The sequence below is a fragment of the Engystomops pustulosus genome, unplaced genomic scaffold (genome assembly GCF_040894005.1).
Source record: "Engystomops pustulosus unplaced genomic scaffold, aEngPut4.maternal MAT_SCAFFOLD_185, whole genome shotgun sequence".
Lineage (NCBI taxonomy): Eukaryota > Metazoa > Chordata > Amphibia > Anura > Leptodactylidae > Engystomops > Engystomops pustulosus.
The window spans coordinates 55,392-71,684 of NW_027285065.1; the positions used below are offsets into that span (position 1 = coordinate 55,392).

Consider the following 16,293-nt stretch of genomic DNA (forward strand, 5'->3'; position numbering starts at 1 on the left):
GCGCGGGCCTGCTGTTCTGCGCATGCGCAGACGGCAGGATTGCCGGACGAGGGCGCGGAGCTGCGCGCCGAAGATGGGTGAGTAGGAGGGGAAAAGAGGCTACCGGGGCGTGGAGTAGCCGCCTCGTGTAACCTCAGATGCGGCTACTCCACGCGCATAAGTAAATTTGAATATATGTCTAATAAAAAGTGTGGGGACGTGAGGATTAGCCCTTAAAAGGGCTATCCTCACGTCCCATTGATCCACCTACCACCCAATCTACCTTTATAGATAGATTTGTGGTGGTAGGTTCCCTTTAACATCACTAGGGGATTGAAATGTGAGAATTTTCTTGTGTTAGAAAACCCCTTTGTCTCGGGTCGCGGGCTCACCCAAGCCTCTCCGTGTGCCCCTATGCCCCAAGACATCTACTCACCCCTCCTCGTTCCCACTTCTTGTCCTGCTGCCATGCCCATGCTTTCCCGTCTCCAAGGGAGCGCTTGCGCCGGCTTTGAAAGATTTAAATGGCCAGCGTGCCGTTAATTGGCGCTGGCCTTGTGCAGAATACTGTTTAACCCAACCTCTCCCCTATCACCCTGCCGGGTCTTTGTGCTATATGCCTTTGAGAAAGCTAGAATTGACTTCCTCTTGTGACCCCGGACCAGTTCCCGTTTCCGCTCCTCCACTGCCAGCCCAACCTTCTGCTCTGCCTCTGACGTTGATCCCGTGCTGCCTGTCCTGACCTCCTGCCTGTCCCTGACCACGAACTTGTCTTCCGTTTTTGTACCTCGCCTTGCAGACAAGTCGCACCTGTGGAACCTGGAGGTGCTACGCCGCGCCTGGTGAAAACCGGGTGCCACTTAGATTCCGGTCCTGGTCCGCGGTGGTCCAGTGAGTCCACAGACCCTTTATATATATATAATATTTATTACATGTATTGCACTTTATTGTATACACTTGTGATGTCTTTTGGGGTATCACTACAGCTGACGTGATGTGGATTAGCACATTGCACTTACATTGTGGCTGGATAAAGCCTTCATAGAGGGGAAACGTTGCTTTTTTTTATTATGGTGGAATAAAGGAATACTTTTTAAGGAGCGCTGCTTCGCTTATGTAATGTTCTGGTAAACTGAAGGTTTTGTATAGATGAGTGTCCTGGACCTCATGGGGTGAAAACTGCATGAAACAAGAACCCAGAATTAGGATAATAAGTCACTTTATTCAGAATATAATAGATTTTTCTCACATCTGAGGTCATGTAAACATATAGAACATACGTATCCTTCATATAGATCAGCAGCCGGCTGTGGGACACAGTACACGCAACATATGGGTCGTATACAGACAACGGGACCCAGTACACGCAACATATGGGTCGTATACAGACAACGGGACCCAGTACACGCAACATATGGGTCGTATACAGACAACGGGACACAGTATACGCAACATATGGCTCGTATACAGACAACGGGACCCAGTATACCCAACATATGGGTCGTATACAGACAATAGGACCCAGTACACGCAACATATGGCTCGTATACAGACAATGGGACACAGTACACGCAACATATGGCTCGTATACAGACAGCGGGACACAGTACACGCAACATATGGCTCGTATACAGACAATGGGACACAGTACACGCAACATATGGCTCGTATACAGACAATGGGACACAGTACACGCAACATATGGCTCGTATACAGACAGCGGGACACAGTACACGCAACATATGGCTCGTATACAGACAATGGGACCCAGTACACGCAACATATGGCTCGCATACAGACAATGGGACACAGTACACGCAACATATGGCTCGTATACAGACAATGGGACCCAGTACACGCAACATATGGCTCGTATACAGACAATGGGACCCAGTACACGCAACATATGGCTCGTATACAGACAGCGGGACACAGTATACGCAACATATGGCTCGTATACAGACAATGGGACACAGTACACGCAACATATGGCTCGTATACAGACAGCGGGACACAGTACACGCAACATATGGCTCGTATACAGACAATGGGACACAGTACACGCAACATATGGCTCGTATACAGACAGCGGGACACAGTACACGCAACATATGGCTCGTATACAGACAGCGGGACACAGTACACGCAACATATGGGTCGTATACAGACAATGGGACACAGTACACGCAACATATGGCTCGTATACAGACAATGGGACCCAGTACACGCAACATATGGCTCGTATACAGACAATGGGACACAGTACACGCAACATATGGCTCGTATACAGACAATGGGACACAGTACACGCAACATATGGCTCGTATACAGACAGCGGGACACAGTACACGCAACATATGGCTCGTATACAGACAATGGGACACAGTACACGCAACATATGGCTCGTATACAGACAATGGGACACAGTATACGCAACATATGGCTCGTATACAGACAATGGGACACAGTATACGTAACACAAAACCCTTTAAGCAACTTTTATACACCAAAAAAGCCGAGCAGAGCCAATGATAAATCTCATTATACACTTGTTACGATTGGGGAGATTTATCGCGGTGTCTGATGCCGGATGATAAACCTGCAGTAGTAACGAGACTTTCCAGTTGCACTTTCTACCAATTGTTACTTGGTCGAGTTTAAGGCACTGAATTAATAAAAAAAAAAATTAAAATTGTGGCCCCTTTTTGATGTGAAGTCAGAAAATTGCCTAAAAATGGTCCAAAACACTTAATAAATGAGGCGCAAGGCATTTCACACAGTTTTCTGCACAAATGGCTCCAGAATTCTTGGGTAGAACGTGTGATAAATATTCCTCAATATATTTAGTCACAATTTCTTTCTGCAAGGTAAAACACATTAACCTCTAAGCCCGCCCTCTTGGCTAACAAACAACGAGAAAAGACTAAAGACATTTCACTTCATATGTAACCTGAGCTCTGGCCTCACGCACAGCAGTGTTACGTGCCCTGGGTGCCCGGAGTGATCTACTCTATAGAAACCCCACCGGACAGTGGGGCGAGCCGTCTGCCAAATGTAAACACCTGGGGGAGTTATACAGAAGTATAAAATGATATATATATACACACAAGGTATAAAAAGGCGATTGACCTTCCATCTGCCCGTACACACAGGCAGGACGTTTTCCTGATCACACACAACAGATGCACAACTACCACATCCAATCACTGGTCATCATCCCTCACAATCAATCACCCCTCACAATCAATCATCCCTCACAATCATCCCTCACAATAGAAAAGCAGACAATTCATTAAATATCACCTTAGGAAATAGCAGCCATTCATACACTTCATATTGTACCTCGGTGACCCTACAGAAACCTTCTCCTTGATAATGAGGTAAAGAATTTCCCTGTACTTAGCTGTGAGGGTTCGGGGATCCCACCACTAAACAGCCTCACCCCATCATGGGTGAAATTCAAAATCACTATTCAACTTCAATTACTCAGCAAAGAGAGATGCAGGATCAGTAATAAATATGGGACATTAGCAGCGAGAAGTCGATGAAGACACCAGGCAGATGGTTGAAGGAGTCACATCTTCATATTGTAACTTTGACTCTGAAATTCACTCTGGAACATTGACTCTTAATGTTCCTTCCACCTATAAAAAGACATAAAATCAAGAGGAACAGGAGATTAGATGAGGTGACTACAAAAATAAGGGGAGACAATACATTATGTGATGGATCAGGGGAGGAGAACACTGGGACATACTGAGGTAACGGTGTGATGGATCAGGGGAGGAGAACACTAGGACATACTGAGGTAACAGTGTGATGGATCAGGGGAGGAGAACACTGGGACATACTGAGGTAACGGTGTGATGGATCAGGGGAGGAGAACACTGGGACATACTGAGGTAACGGTGTGATGGATCAGGAGAGGAGAACACTGGGACATACTGAGGTAACGGTGTGATGGATCAGGAGAACACTGGGACATACTGAGGTAAGGGTGTGATGGATCAGGGGAGGAGAACACTAGGACATACTGAGGTAACGGTGTGATGGATCAGGGGAGGAGAACACTAGGACATACTGAGTTAACGGTGTGATGGATCAGAGGAGGAGAACACTGGGACATACTGAGGTAACGGTGTGATGGATCAGGAGAACACTGGGACATACTGAGGTAACGGTGTGATGGATCAGGGGAAGAGAACACTAGGACATACTGAGGTAACGGTGTGATGGATCAGGGGAGGAGAACACTAGGACATACTGAGATAACGGTGTGATGGATCAGGGGAGGAGAACACTAGGACATACTGAGGTAACGGTGTGATGGATCAGGGGAGGAGAACACTGGGACATACTGAGGTAACGGTGTGATGGATCAGGAGAGGAGAACACTAGGACATACTGAGGTAACGGTGTGATGGATCAGAGGAGGAGAACACTGGGACATACTGAGGTAACGGTGTGATGGATCAGAGGAGGAGAACACTGGGACATACTGAGGTAACGGTGTGATGGATCAGGGGAGGAGAACACTGGGACATACTGAGGTAACGGTGTGATGGATCAGAGGAGGAGAACACTAGGACATACTGAGGTAACGGTGTGATGGATCAGGAGAGGAGAACACTAGGATATACTGAGGTAACGGTGTGATGGATCAGGGGAGGAGAACACTAGGACATACTGAGGTAACGGTGTGATGGATCAGGGGAGGAGAACACTGGGACATACTGAGGTAACGGTGTGATGGATCAGAGGAGGAGAACACTAGGACATACTGAGGTAACGGTGTGATGGATCAGAGGAGGAGAACACTGGGACATACTGAGGTAACGGTGTGATGGATCAGGGGAGGAGAACACTGGGACATACTGAGGTAACGGTGTGATGGATCAGGGGAGGAGAACACTAGGACATACTGAGGTAACGGTGTGATGGATCGGGGAGGAGAACACTAGGACATACTGAGGTAACAGTGTGATGGATCAGAGGAGGAGAACACTAGGACATACTGAGGTAACGGTGTGATGGATCAGGGGAGGAGAACACTAGGACATACTGAGGTAACGGTGTGATGGGTCAGGGGAGGAGAACACTGGGACATACTGAGGTAACGGTGTGATGGATCAGAGGAGGAGAACACTGGGGCATACTGAGGTAACGGTGTGATGGATCAGGGGAGGAGAACACTGGGACATACTGAGGTAAGGGTGTGATGGATCAGGGGAGGAGAACACTAGGACATACTGAGGTAACGGTGTGATGGATCAGGGGAGGAGAACACTGGGACATACTGAGGTAACGGTGTGATGGATCAGGAGAGGAGAACACTGGGACATACTGAGGTAACGGTGTGATGGATCAGAGGAGGAGAACACTGGGGCATACTGAGGTAACGGTGTGATGGATCAGGGGAGGAGAACACTGGGACATACTGAGGTAAGGGTGTGATGGATCAGGGGAGGAGAACACTAGGACATACTGAGGTAACGGTGTGATGGATCAGGGGAGGAGAACACTGGGACATACTGAGGTAACAGTGTGATGGATCAGGGGAGGAGAACACTAGGACATACTGAGGTAACAGTGTGATGGATCAGGGGAGGAGAACACTGGGACATACTGAGGTAACGGTGTGATGGATCAGAGGAGGAGAACACTAGGACATACTGAGGTAACGGTGTGATGGATCAGGGGAGGAGAACACTGGGACATACTGAGGTAACGGTGTGATGGATCAGAGGAGGAGAACACTAGGACATACTGAGGTAACGGTGTGATGGATCAGAGGAGGAGAACACTGGGACATACTGAGGTAACGGTGTGATGGATCAGGAGAGGAGAACACTGGGACATACTGAGGTAACGGTGTGATGGATCAGAGGAGGAGAACACTGGGGCATACTGAGGTAACGGTGTGATGGATCAGGGGAGGAGAACACTGGGACATACTGAGGTAAGGGTGTGATGGATCAGGGGAGGAGAACACTAGGACATACTGAGGTAACGGTGTGATGGATCAGGGGAGGAGAACACTGGGACATACTGAGGTAACGGTGTGATGGATCAGGGGAGGAGAACACTGGGACATACTGAGGTAAGGGTGTGATGGATCAGGGGAGGAGAACACTGGGACATACTGAGTTAACGGTGTGATGGATCAGAGGAGGAGAACACTAGGACATACTGAGGTAACGGTGTGATGGATCAGAGGAGGAGAACACTAGGACATACTGAGGTAACGGTGTGATGGATCAGAGGAGGAGAACACTGGGACATACTGAGGTAACGGTGTGATGGATCAGGGGAGGAGAACACTGGGACATACTGAGGTAACAATGTTATGGATCAGGGGAGGAGAACACTGGGACATACTGAGGTAACGGTGTGATGGATCAGGGGAAGAGAACACTGGGACATACTGAGGTAACGGTGTGATGGATCAGAGGAGGAGAACACTAGGACATACTGAGGTAACGGTGTGATGGATCAGGAGAGGAGAACACTAGGACATACTGAGGTAACGGTGTGATGGATCAGGGGAGGAGAACACTGGGACATACTGAGGTAACGGTGTGATGGATCAGGAGAGGAGAACACTGGGACATACTGAGGTAACGGTGTGATGGATCAGAGGAGGAGAACACTGGGGCATACTGAGGTAACGGTGTGATGGATCAGGGGAGGAGAACACTGGGACATACTGAGGTAAGGGTGTGATGGATCAGGGGAGGAGAACACTAGGACATACTGAGGTAACGGTGTGATGGATCAGGGGAGGAGAACACTGGGACATACTGAGGTAACGGTGTGATGGATCAGGGGAGGAGAACACTGGGACATACTGAGGTAAGGGTGTGATGGATCAGGGGAGGAGAACACTGGGACATACTGAGTTAACGGTGTGATGGATCAGAGGAGGAGAACACTGGGACATACTGAGGTAACGGTGTGATGGATCAGAGGAGGAGAACACTAGGACATACTGAGGTAACGGTGTGATGGATCAGGAGAGGAGAACACTAGGACATACTGAGGTAACGGTGTGATGGATCAGGGGAGGAGAACACTGGGACATACTGAGGTAACGGTGTGATGGATCAGAGGAGGAGAACACTAGGACATACTGAGGTAACGGTGTGATGGATCAGAGGAGGAGAACACTGGGACATACTGAGGTAACGGTGTGAGGGATCAGGGGAGGAGAACACTGGGACATACTGAGGTAACAATGTTATGGATCAGGGGAGGAGAACACTGGGACATACTGAGGTAACAGTGTGATGGATCAGGGGAGGAGAACACTGGGACATACTGATGTAACGGTGTGATGGATCAGGAGAGGAGAACACTAGGACATACTGAGGTAACGGTGTGATGGATCAGGGGAGGAGAACACTAGGACATACTGAGGTAACGGTGTGATGGATCAGAGGAGGAGAACACTAGGACATACTGAGGTAACGGTGTGATGGATCAGGAGAGGAGAACACTAGGACATACTGAGGTAACGGTGTGATGGATCAGGGGAGGAGAACACTGGGACATACTGAGGTAACGGTGTGATGGATCAGGAGAGGAGAACACTAGGACATACTGAGGTAACGGTGTGATGGATCAGAGGAGGAGAACACTGGGACATACTGAGGTAACAGTGTGATGGATCAGGGGAGGAGAACACTAGGACATACTGAGGTAACAGTGTGATGGATCAGGGGAGGAGAACACTGGGACATACTGAGGTAACGGTGTGATGGATCAGGGGAGGAGAACACTGAGACATACTGAGGTAACGGTGTGATGGATCAGGGGAGGAGAACACTGGGACATACTGAGGTAAGGGTGTGATGGATCAGGGGAGGAGAACACTAGGACATACTGAGGTAACGGTGTGATGGATCAGGGGAGGAGAACACTGGGACATACTGAGGTAACGGTGTGATGGATCAGGGGAGGAGAGCACTGGGACATACTGATGAAACGGTGTGATGGATCAGGGGAGGAGAACACTGGGACATACTGAGGTAACGGTGTGATGGATCAGGGGAGGAGAACACTAGGACATACTGAGGTAACGGTGTGATGGATCAGGGGAGGAGAACACTGGGACATACTGATGTAACGGTGTGATGGATCAGGGGAGGAGAACACTGGGGCATACTGAGGTAACGGTGTGATGGATCATGGGAGGAGAACACTAGGACATACTGAGGTAACGGTGTGATGGATCATGGGAGGAGAACACTGGGACATACTGAGGTAACGGTGTGATGGATCATGGGAGGAGAACACTGGGACATACTGAGGTAACGGTGTGATGGATCAGAGGAGGAGAACACTAGGACATACTGAGGTAACGGTGTGATGGATCAGGGGAAGAGAACACTGGGACATACTGAGGTAACGGTGTGATGGATCAGAGGAGGAGAACACTAGGACATACTGAGGTAACGGTGTGATGGATCAGGAGAACACTGGGACATACTGAGGTAACGGTGTGATGGATCAGGAGAGGAGAACACTAGGACATACTGAGGTAACGGTGTGATGGATCAGGGGAGGAGAACACTGGGACATACTGAGGTAACGGTGTGATGGATCAGGAGAACACTGGGACATACTGAGGTAACGGTGTGATGGATCAGGGGAGGAGAACACTGGGACATACTGAGGTAACAGTGTGATGGATCATGGGAGGAGAACACTGGGACATACTGAGGTAACGGTGTGATGGATCAGGGGAGGAGAACACTGGGACATACTGAGGTAACGGTGTGATGGATCAGAGGAGGAGAACACTAGGACATACTGAGGTAACAATGTGATGGATCAGGGGAAGAGAACACTAGGACATACTGAGGTAACGGTGTGATGGATCAGGAGAGGAGAACACTAGGACATACTGAGGTAACGGTGTGATGGATCAGGAGAGGAGAACACTAGGACATACTGAGGTAACGGTGTGATGGATCAGAGGAGGAGAACACTGGGACATACTGAGGTAACGGTGTGATGGATCAGGGGAGGAGAACACGGGGACATACTGAGGTAACGGTGTGATGGATCAAGGGAGGAGAACACTGGGACATACTGAGGTAACAGTGTGATGGATCAGAGGAGGAGAACACTAGGACATACTGAGGTAACGGTGTGATGGATCAGGGGAGGAGAACACTGGGACATACTGAGGTAACGGTGTGATGGATCAGGGGAGGAGAACACTGGGACATACTGAGGTAACGGTGTGATGGATCAGAGGAGGAGAACACTAGGACATACTGAGGTAACGGTGTGATGGATCAGGGGAAGAGAACACTAGGACATACTGAGGTAACGGTGTGATGGATCAGGGGAGGAGAACACTGGGACATACTGAGGTAACAGTGTGATGGATCATGGGAGGAGAACACTGGGACATACTGAGGTAACAGTGTGATGGATCAGAGGAGGAGAACACTAGGACATACTGAGGTAACGGTGTGATGGATCAGGGGAGGAGAACACTGGGACATACTGAGGTAACGGTGTGATGGATCAGGGGAGGAGAACACTGGGACATACTGAGGTAACAGTGTGATGGATCATGGGAGGAGAACACTGGGACATACTGAGGTAACGGTGTGATGGATCAGGGGAGGAGAACACTGGGACATACTGAGGTAACGGTGTGATGGATCAGGATGATTATCAGTTCATACAGCATTAATAACATGAGGGATCAGAGTAATATTAGTGGGGTAATGGGATGTTGTTGGAGGTGAGGAAAACCGTGTTTATTTATTGAGGATTATTTTATAAGACCCAAAGTAATAGATAACATAAAAGGGCGAATATTGCATCGTCTTAGGTGGTAGTAATAGCGATTTTAGATGCACACAATTTGTACCAAAGAAGGAGACATCACTTACTCCGTCTGCTCCACAACAGGTTGTCTGACACATTTCAATTCTTTCTTGATAAGACGCAGTAAAAACTGAATATAAAAAAATAACGGAGTATGAGTCAAGGATCATTGAGGACACTGGGGACCCTTCTGAAGTAAATTTATGTCTTCTGTAAAGAACCCACCCCAATACCAGACAGACAGATAGCTACAGGACCACGTGTGTCATCTACAGCAGTTCAATCCTATTGAAATACTTGGCACGTGAAATGTATGATGGAACTAAAGTCCAGATCACTCACCAACAAGGCAAATGCATCGCTGATCATGAGCATAAAAAAGACGTTGTGCCAGCCATATGGAGACAGGAGGCCAGCCAGAAGAGGACCAAGGGCAGCTCCTGGGATGGAAAGGCAGAGGGTTACCAGTCAGTTACCACCATGGTGTTGGATTGAGGAGGTAGAGGTTGGTTTCAGGCTCAGGGTTGTATAGGTGAGGAGGAGGATGGTGTCAGGTTGTGTAAGGGAGACGGATGATGGATCTGGGTCATTTAGGCGAGATGGAGGATAGTTCTGGGTTTTGTTGAATAGAGAAAAGTTGGTATAGAAGTTTGGGATACAAGAGAAGAATGGAGGAGTGGATCATGCTTCATCATAATGATATAATAGTCTCACCCACAGAGCCCGTCCCATCAATGATGGCGGTCACAGTGGATAGGGCATGGGCATTTCCTTTTAAAGACTTGTGAGTTCCCTGTGAAGGAGCATGAAATTAGGGTTATCATCACATAGGAATGAGTTGGCAGTTCAGCCATTGATATTGTGCTCCCAGAAGTTTGCACTTACAAGGTCGGCAGACACGGCTGTTGTAATGAGGGAATAAGGTCCATTGACCAGCGCTCCGCACACCAGAAGCATTACTAGAGGGAGAGAGGATCACACAGTAAATACATAAGAACCATAGAAGACTGGGAAGGTGCGGGCAGGAGAGCTCTACTTACACACAGCGTATACTGGGCCGGTCTTACTGACAGCAGAGAAGAAGTAAAGCTGAAACACAAGAGTCCACAAGTGAGAATCACCACAAGTGATGAGATAGAGTGCCGACATCAACACCTCCCTGGCTATACTCACTGTGGGTGCAGCAAGCAACAACATGAGTCCACAGGTGGTCGCCCGCTTGTGGGACTTATCAGAGACAACCCCTGCCAGAATTCCACCTGATTAAAAAGAGAAGTTTAGTCTTCCACTTGGGGACTCCTCATGTTCAACCCTAAAAAGCAGTCCAAGTATTTCCATGATATTCTGCCTTTGTGGAAGGTCTCATAACAGTTTATGAAACTCACCAATAATTCCTCCAACATCAAACAATGTTGATAAGTCTCCGGCATGACGAGTGTCCATATGACCTGCAAGGAGACAAATACACCCAACAGAGTTACCTGAAGATTGGGGTTACCAAGAGTTATGAGGATGAAAGAGACTACAGCGGAATGTGTGGGGTCAGAGGACATGGAGAGTTCAGAGGAAAGGTATTGATGGACCATGTGGAAGGACAGAAGACTTGTGGATGTGAGGAGGGATTGTGGATGGATGGAGGCTGGAGATAGTGGAGCGATAACCCAGGAGAATTTTAGGGATCAAAGAAATAATGGAGGATTTGTAAGGCTGAAATAAAGAATCAGGACAGAGAACATGTAAGAGCCGTAAGGATGGAAACTGGAGGTTGTGTAAGGGACATACACAGATAAAGAAATGGGGGAAATGGAGGATGCCAAACATACTGAGGGAGAATGGATGGTGTATCAGGGACGTCAAGGTCTGGTCAGGTGTCCTGCATGACGGTTGTGTGGAGATATATGGAGACAGAGGGTGCTACATGGAAGTAATACTTACCCACACTGGTCATGTAGAGCGGCAACCAGAACAGAAAGGTGTAACTGACCAACTTAGCAAACAGCAAACACATGGAGAACTCTACGACGCCCTAGAGGAGACAAGCCGAGCACACGTTACCACCTGCTGACGAGGGTGCTGCCCACCCCCACAGCGTTATCACCTCATAGCTCGTTCTAGAAGAAGAGATTGCAGGATCACAATGGATATCTAGCTCAGATGTCCTGGTGCCCCACAGGACAGATCCAGAATTCTTATCTACTGACAAAAAATTCTGGACCTTCCTATTAGGGATATGAATAACACATGTACTTACTCACAATGGTAAATATATGGAGTAGGGAAATCTGAATTTTACGTGTGATGTCAAATTGCTGCTCGGGAACCAAAATCTTGTCTTATTTCCAGCTTGGGGGATATAATCGTGAGTGACATTATGACCAGGGCAGGTTTTATGACCACCCTTTTACACTTACTGGTATTTGTAGAGCACCAAAGAAGCTAATAGCAGATGTTCCACTCTTCCCAGCACTGGTGTCCCTCTGTAGAATGACCACGTGATGTGTGGGGTACACGGGGGTGGGTCCCAGCATGTCCTGCGTTTCCCAGGTCTAAGGAGAGAAGAATGCCTTAGAAAACTGTCCATGACCTGCCCCTCCATACATCTCTCCTAATCTCCTGATACATCCTTGCATGTCATCTCGGGTCTGCCCTGCGTTGGGGTTACAATGAGGGTGAGCCAGAGGGGCTGTTGCTTGACTTTAATTTATAATAGAGGAGCTGATGAATTTAGGATTATTTAAAGGGTTCTCCTAAACTAACAAGGCTGATGAAATCACTATTAATTAATAAAGTTGAAAAAACGCTGGTTATTAATCCATAGATGGCAACGTTTCAGCTCTTACATCAATTTGAGTTGATGAGTTCAGTCTAAGAGCTGAAACCTCGCCACCTATTGATTCTAAAGCAGCGTTTTTTCAGCTTTATTTTTATATGTGCTGCTTTTTCTTCAAATTATTTAGAAGATCCGGATTTTTTATGGCTTTGCCGGGGTTTCTGTGTTACAAATAATTTGATGGGCGGAGGTTACATTTTAATTACTGGAGGGGGCTGTGCTACGTTAACTACTAAGGGTCTGCTGCTGTGCCAATATATATTTCATGATGTAGTCCTACATATTAATGACTCTGAGTGCTGCTGTAAATACAGAGAAATGAGGGGGTGAGGGGTGCACTAGACATCTTTAGGACATGTGCTGCATGGAGCTGGACACATCAGGGCAGCAATAAATAATGGCCAGAAGAATTCTATACCTTATGGAGAAGAATTGTCCAAGCCAGAAAAGAAGAAGAAGGCAACAGCTGCGACTGATTCATACAGTAAGTAGTGTCTATGGCCGCCAGACGGCTGAGCTGCTGTGCAGTATATTCCCTGCTGGTATATATTTATGTGCTTTATTCACTATCGGTATTAATGTCTTGTGTATTTATTGCTGGTATACATTCAGTATTGTACAGATATTTATGTATTGTATTGAGTACACATAACTGTGGATTGTATTGTATTCTAATACATATATAGAATGTGTAAATGTGTGTGTAGCATATGTATATGATGTATGTATGGTGTGTATACATGATGTATGTATGGTGTGTATACATGATGTATGTATGGTGTGTATACATGATGTATGTATGGTGTGTATACATGATGTATGTATGGTGTGTATACATGATGTATGTATGGTGTGTATATGATGTATGTATGGTGTGTATATGATGTATGTATGGTGTGTATACAATGTATGTATGGTGTGTATATGATGTATGTATGGTGTGTATATGATGTATGTATGGTGTGTATATGATGTATGTATGGTGTGTATATGATGTATGTATGGTGTGTATATGATGTATGTATGGTGTGTATATGATGTATGTATGGTGTGTATATGATGTATGTATGGTGTGTATATGATGTATGTATGGTGTGTATACGATGTATGTATGGTGTGTATATGATGTATGTATGGTGTGTATATGATGTATGTATGGTGTGTATATGATGTATGTATGGTGTGTATACATGATGTATGTATGGTATGTATATGATGTATGTATGGTGTGTATATGATGTATGTATGGTGTGTATATGATGTATGTATGGTGTGTATATGATGTATGTATGGTATGTATATGATGTATGTATGGTGTGTATACATGATGTATGTATGGTATGTATATGATGTATGTATGGTGTGTATATGATGTATGTATGGTGTGTATATGATGTATGTATGGTGTGTATATGATGTATGTATGGTGTGTATATGATGTATGTATGGTGTGTAAATGATGTATGTATGGTGTGTATATGATGTATGTATGGTGTGTATATGATGTATGTATGGTATGTATATGATGTATGTATGGTGTGTATACATGATGTATGTATGGTATGTATATGATGTATGTATGGTGTGTATACGATGTATGTATGGTGTGTATACATGATGTATGTATGGTGTGTATACATGATGTATGTATGCACATATAGTGTATATGTCTGTGCAGAATACATGTATATTGTGTGAAATGGGGGCAGTGGTGAGGATTTAGGTACATGGGGCCCCACTGGGCTCTTATTACGCCACTGCTCTCTAGATACCAACCCTCTTACAAGTCTTTACCTTCTCTGGATAAGTCTCTTCTGCTTTTAAGATCTGATTCTGGATCTTCAGTCCATTACAGGAAACATTTGGAGGAGACTGAGGAGAAGAATGAGAGTTATTCAAACATTGTGGACAATGGTGGGTGGAGGGCAAGACCCCGGCCAGAAGGATGAAGCAGACCGTTACCTGCGGAGGATAATCTGACTTGATGTCCCGAGGATCTAAACATAAAGGAAGAAAAGAGGAAATTAAAATGTTTCCGTCCATTCTATCCCCTCACCCAATCATCAAACCCAAATGGATTATGTGACTTACGTTCTATGAGGAACAGGAAGCAGATAAGTCCCATGACAGCGATAATGATCCCCGGGACCACAAAGGACATCCCCCAACAGGAGGACACCCAGAATCCAGCAATAAGGGACCCCAAAATGTTACCCACTGAGGTGTGTGAGTTCCAGACTCCCATGATGAGACCTCTCCTAATACAGAGAGAAGGAGGAGACGGGTGAAGAGACAAGTCGTGATACTATATGGAGACCTCTCCTAATACAGAGAGGAGGAGACGGGTGAAGAGACAAGTCCTGATACTATATAGAGACCTCTCCTAATACAGAGAGAAGGAGGAGACGGGTGAAGAGACAAGTCGTGATACTATATAGAGACCTCTCCTAATACAGAGAGAAGGAGGAGATGGGTGAAGACAAGTCCTGATACTATATGGAGACCTCTCCTAATACAGAGAGAAGGAGGAGACGGGCGAAGACACAAGTCCTGATACTTTATGGAGACCTCTCCTAATACAGAGAGAAGGAGGAGACGGGTGAAGAGACAAATCGTGATACTATATGGAGACCTCTCCTAATACAGAGAGAAGGAGGAGACGGGTGAAGACAAGTCCTGATACTATATGGAGACCTCTCCTAATACAGAGAGAAGGAGGAGACGGGTGAAGAGACAAATCGTGATACTATATGGAGACCTCTCCTAATACAGAGAGAAGGAGGAGACGGGTGAAGAGACAAGTCCTGATACTATATGGAGACCTCTCCTAGTATAAAGGGAAGGACATGATTCAGATTTAGATCTTGGTATAAGTTACTCCAAAAAGGGATCCAGCATTCAGGCAAAAAGTAAAAGTATAAAATCCGGCACTTTATTGAAAAAGGGTTAAAACCCTAATACTGAGAAGTCACATGATCTGAGGCGTTTCGGACCTGGTCCTCAGTGTTGCCGGGATGCTGGATTCCTTTTTGGATTTCTCCCTGATTGTTGCTGATCCCACACGGCTTTCCGTGCATCGGCTGCTACCAGGGAGGGGGGGGGGGGGTTATCTTTTTCCTGTTATAAGTTACTCACCTTCCTTTGCCAAACCAGTTGCCGATGCAGGTGACCACGCTGGGCCACCCCGTGGTCTGTACCAAACCGTTCATCACCTGAATGAGGGGAACATGGAAAATGAGAAGAGTCATCTGACCCCGGTGACACAGAGCATTACACGGGATACCTCCTCGAAATCCAGGGATGTGACCCGGAGGGAGGGACGATGCATCTGACCCAGATATTACCTGAACAACCAGAAAACCCTGGAAGCTTTTGCTTTGGATGGGTCACCTCCTCGAGCTTCTACCAGACTTACTCATAAGATGGCCTAATTATGTGGTTCCACAGCTCCAGTGAGGGGGGGTTGGGGTTATTTAGGGCCAGACCTGGGATATAAACTCACCTGGATGACAATGTAGTATGTCAGGTTGTGAATGTTGTAGAAATATCCCAGTCCAAAGAGGGCGGTGAAGAATCCACTGGCTACCATCCCACAGGACAGAAAATAGCGGAGGGGCAAGCGCTCCCCAATCATCCCA

At 46.7% G+C, this 16,293-nt stretch overlaps 1 protein-coding gene across 5 annotated transcripts in view; it reads right to left on the reverse strand.

Moving 5' to 3' along the window:
* Window positions 1-1,181: 1,181 nt before the first annotated feature.
* Window positions 1,182-16,293, reverse strand: part of LOC140108810 (glucose-6-phosphate exchanger SLC37A1-like) — a 28,541-nt gene continuing 13,429 nt past the window's right edge. For all 5 annotated transcript variants that reach the window (XM_072131968.1, XM_072131970.1, XM_072131969.1 and 2 more), the window contains exons 6-20: window positions 16,158-16,293; window positions 15,791-15,867; window positions 14,747-14,913; window positions 14,618-14,652; window positions 14,450-14,527; window positions 12,237-12,371; window positions 11,761-11,851; window positions 11,211-11,273; window positions 10,999-11,084; window positions 10,866-10,914; window positions 10,711-10,784; window positions 10,540-10,618; window positions 10,168-10,265; window positions 9,891-9,955; window positions 1,182-3,623 (exon numbers count right to left, since the gene is read on the reverse strand). In XM_072131968.1, the coding sequence (XP_071988069.1) occupies window positions 3,608-3,623; window positions 9,891-9,955; window positions 10,168-10,265; window positions 10,540-10,618; window positions 10,711-10,784; window positions 10,866-10,914; window positions 10,999-11,084; window positions 11,211-11,273; window positions 11,761-11,851; window positions 12,237-12,371; window positions 14,450-14,527; window positions 14,618-14,652; window positions 14,747-14,913; window positions 15,791-15,867; window positions 16,158-16,293 (1,249 nt within the window). In that variant the 3' untranslated portion in view covers window positions 1,182-3,607. The remainder of the gene's footprint in view (window positions 3,624-9,890; window positions 9,956-10,167; window positions 10,266-10,539; window positions 10,619-10,710; window positions 10,785-10,865; window positions 10,915-10,998; window positions 11,085-11,210; window positions 11,274-11,760; window positions 11,852-12,236; window positions 12,372-14,449; window positions 14,528-14,617; window positions 14,653-14,746; window positions 14,914-15,790; window positions 15,868-16,157) is intronic.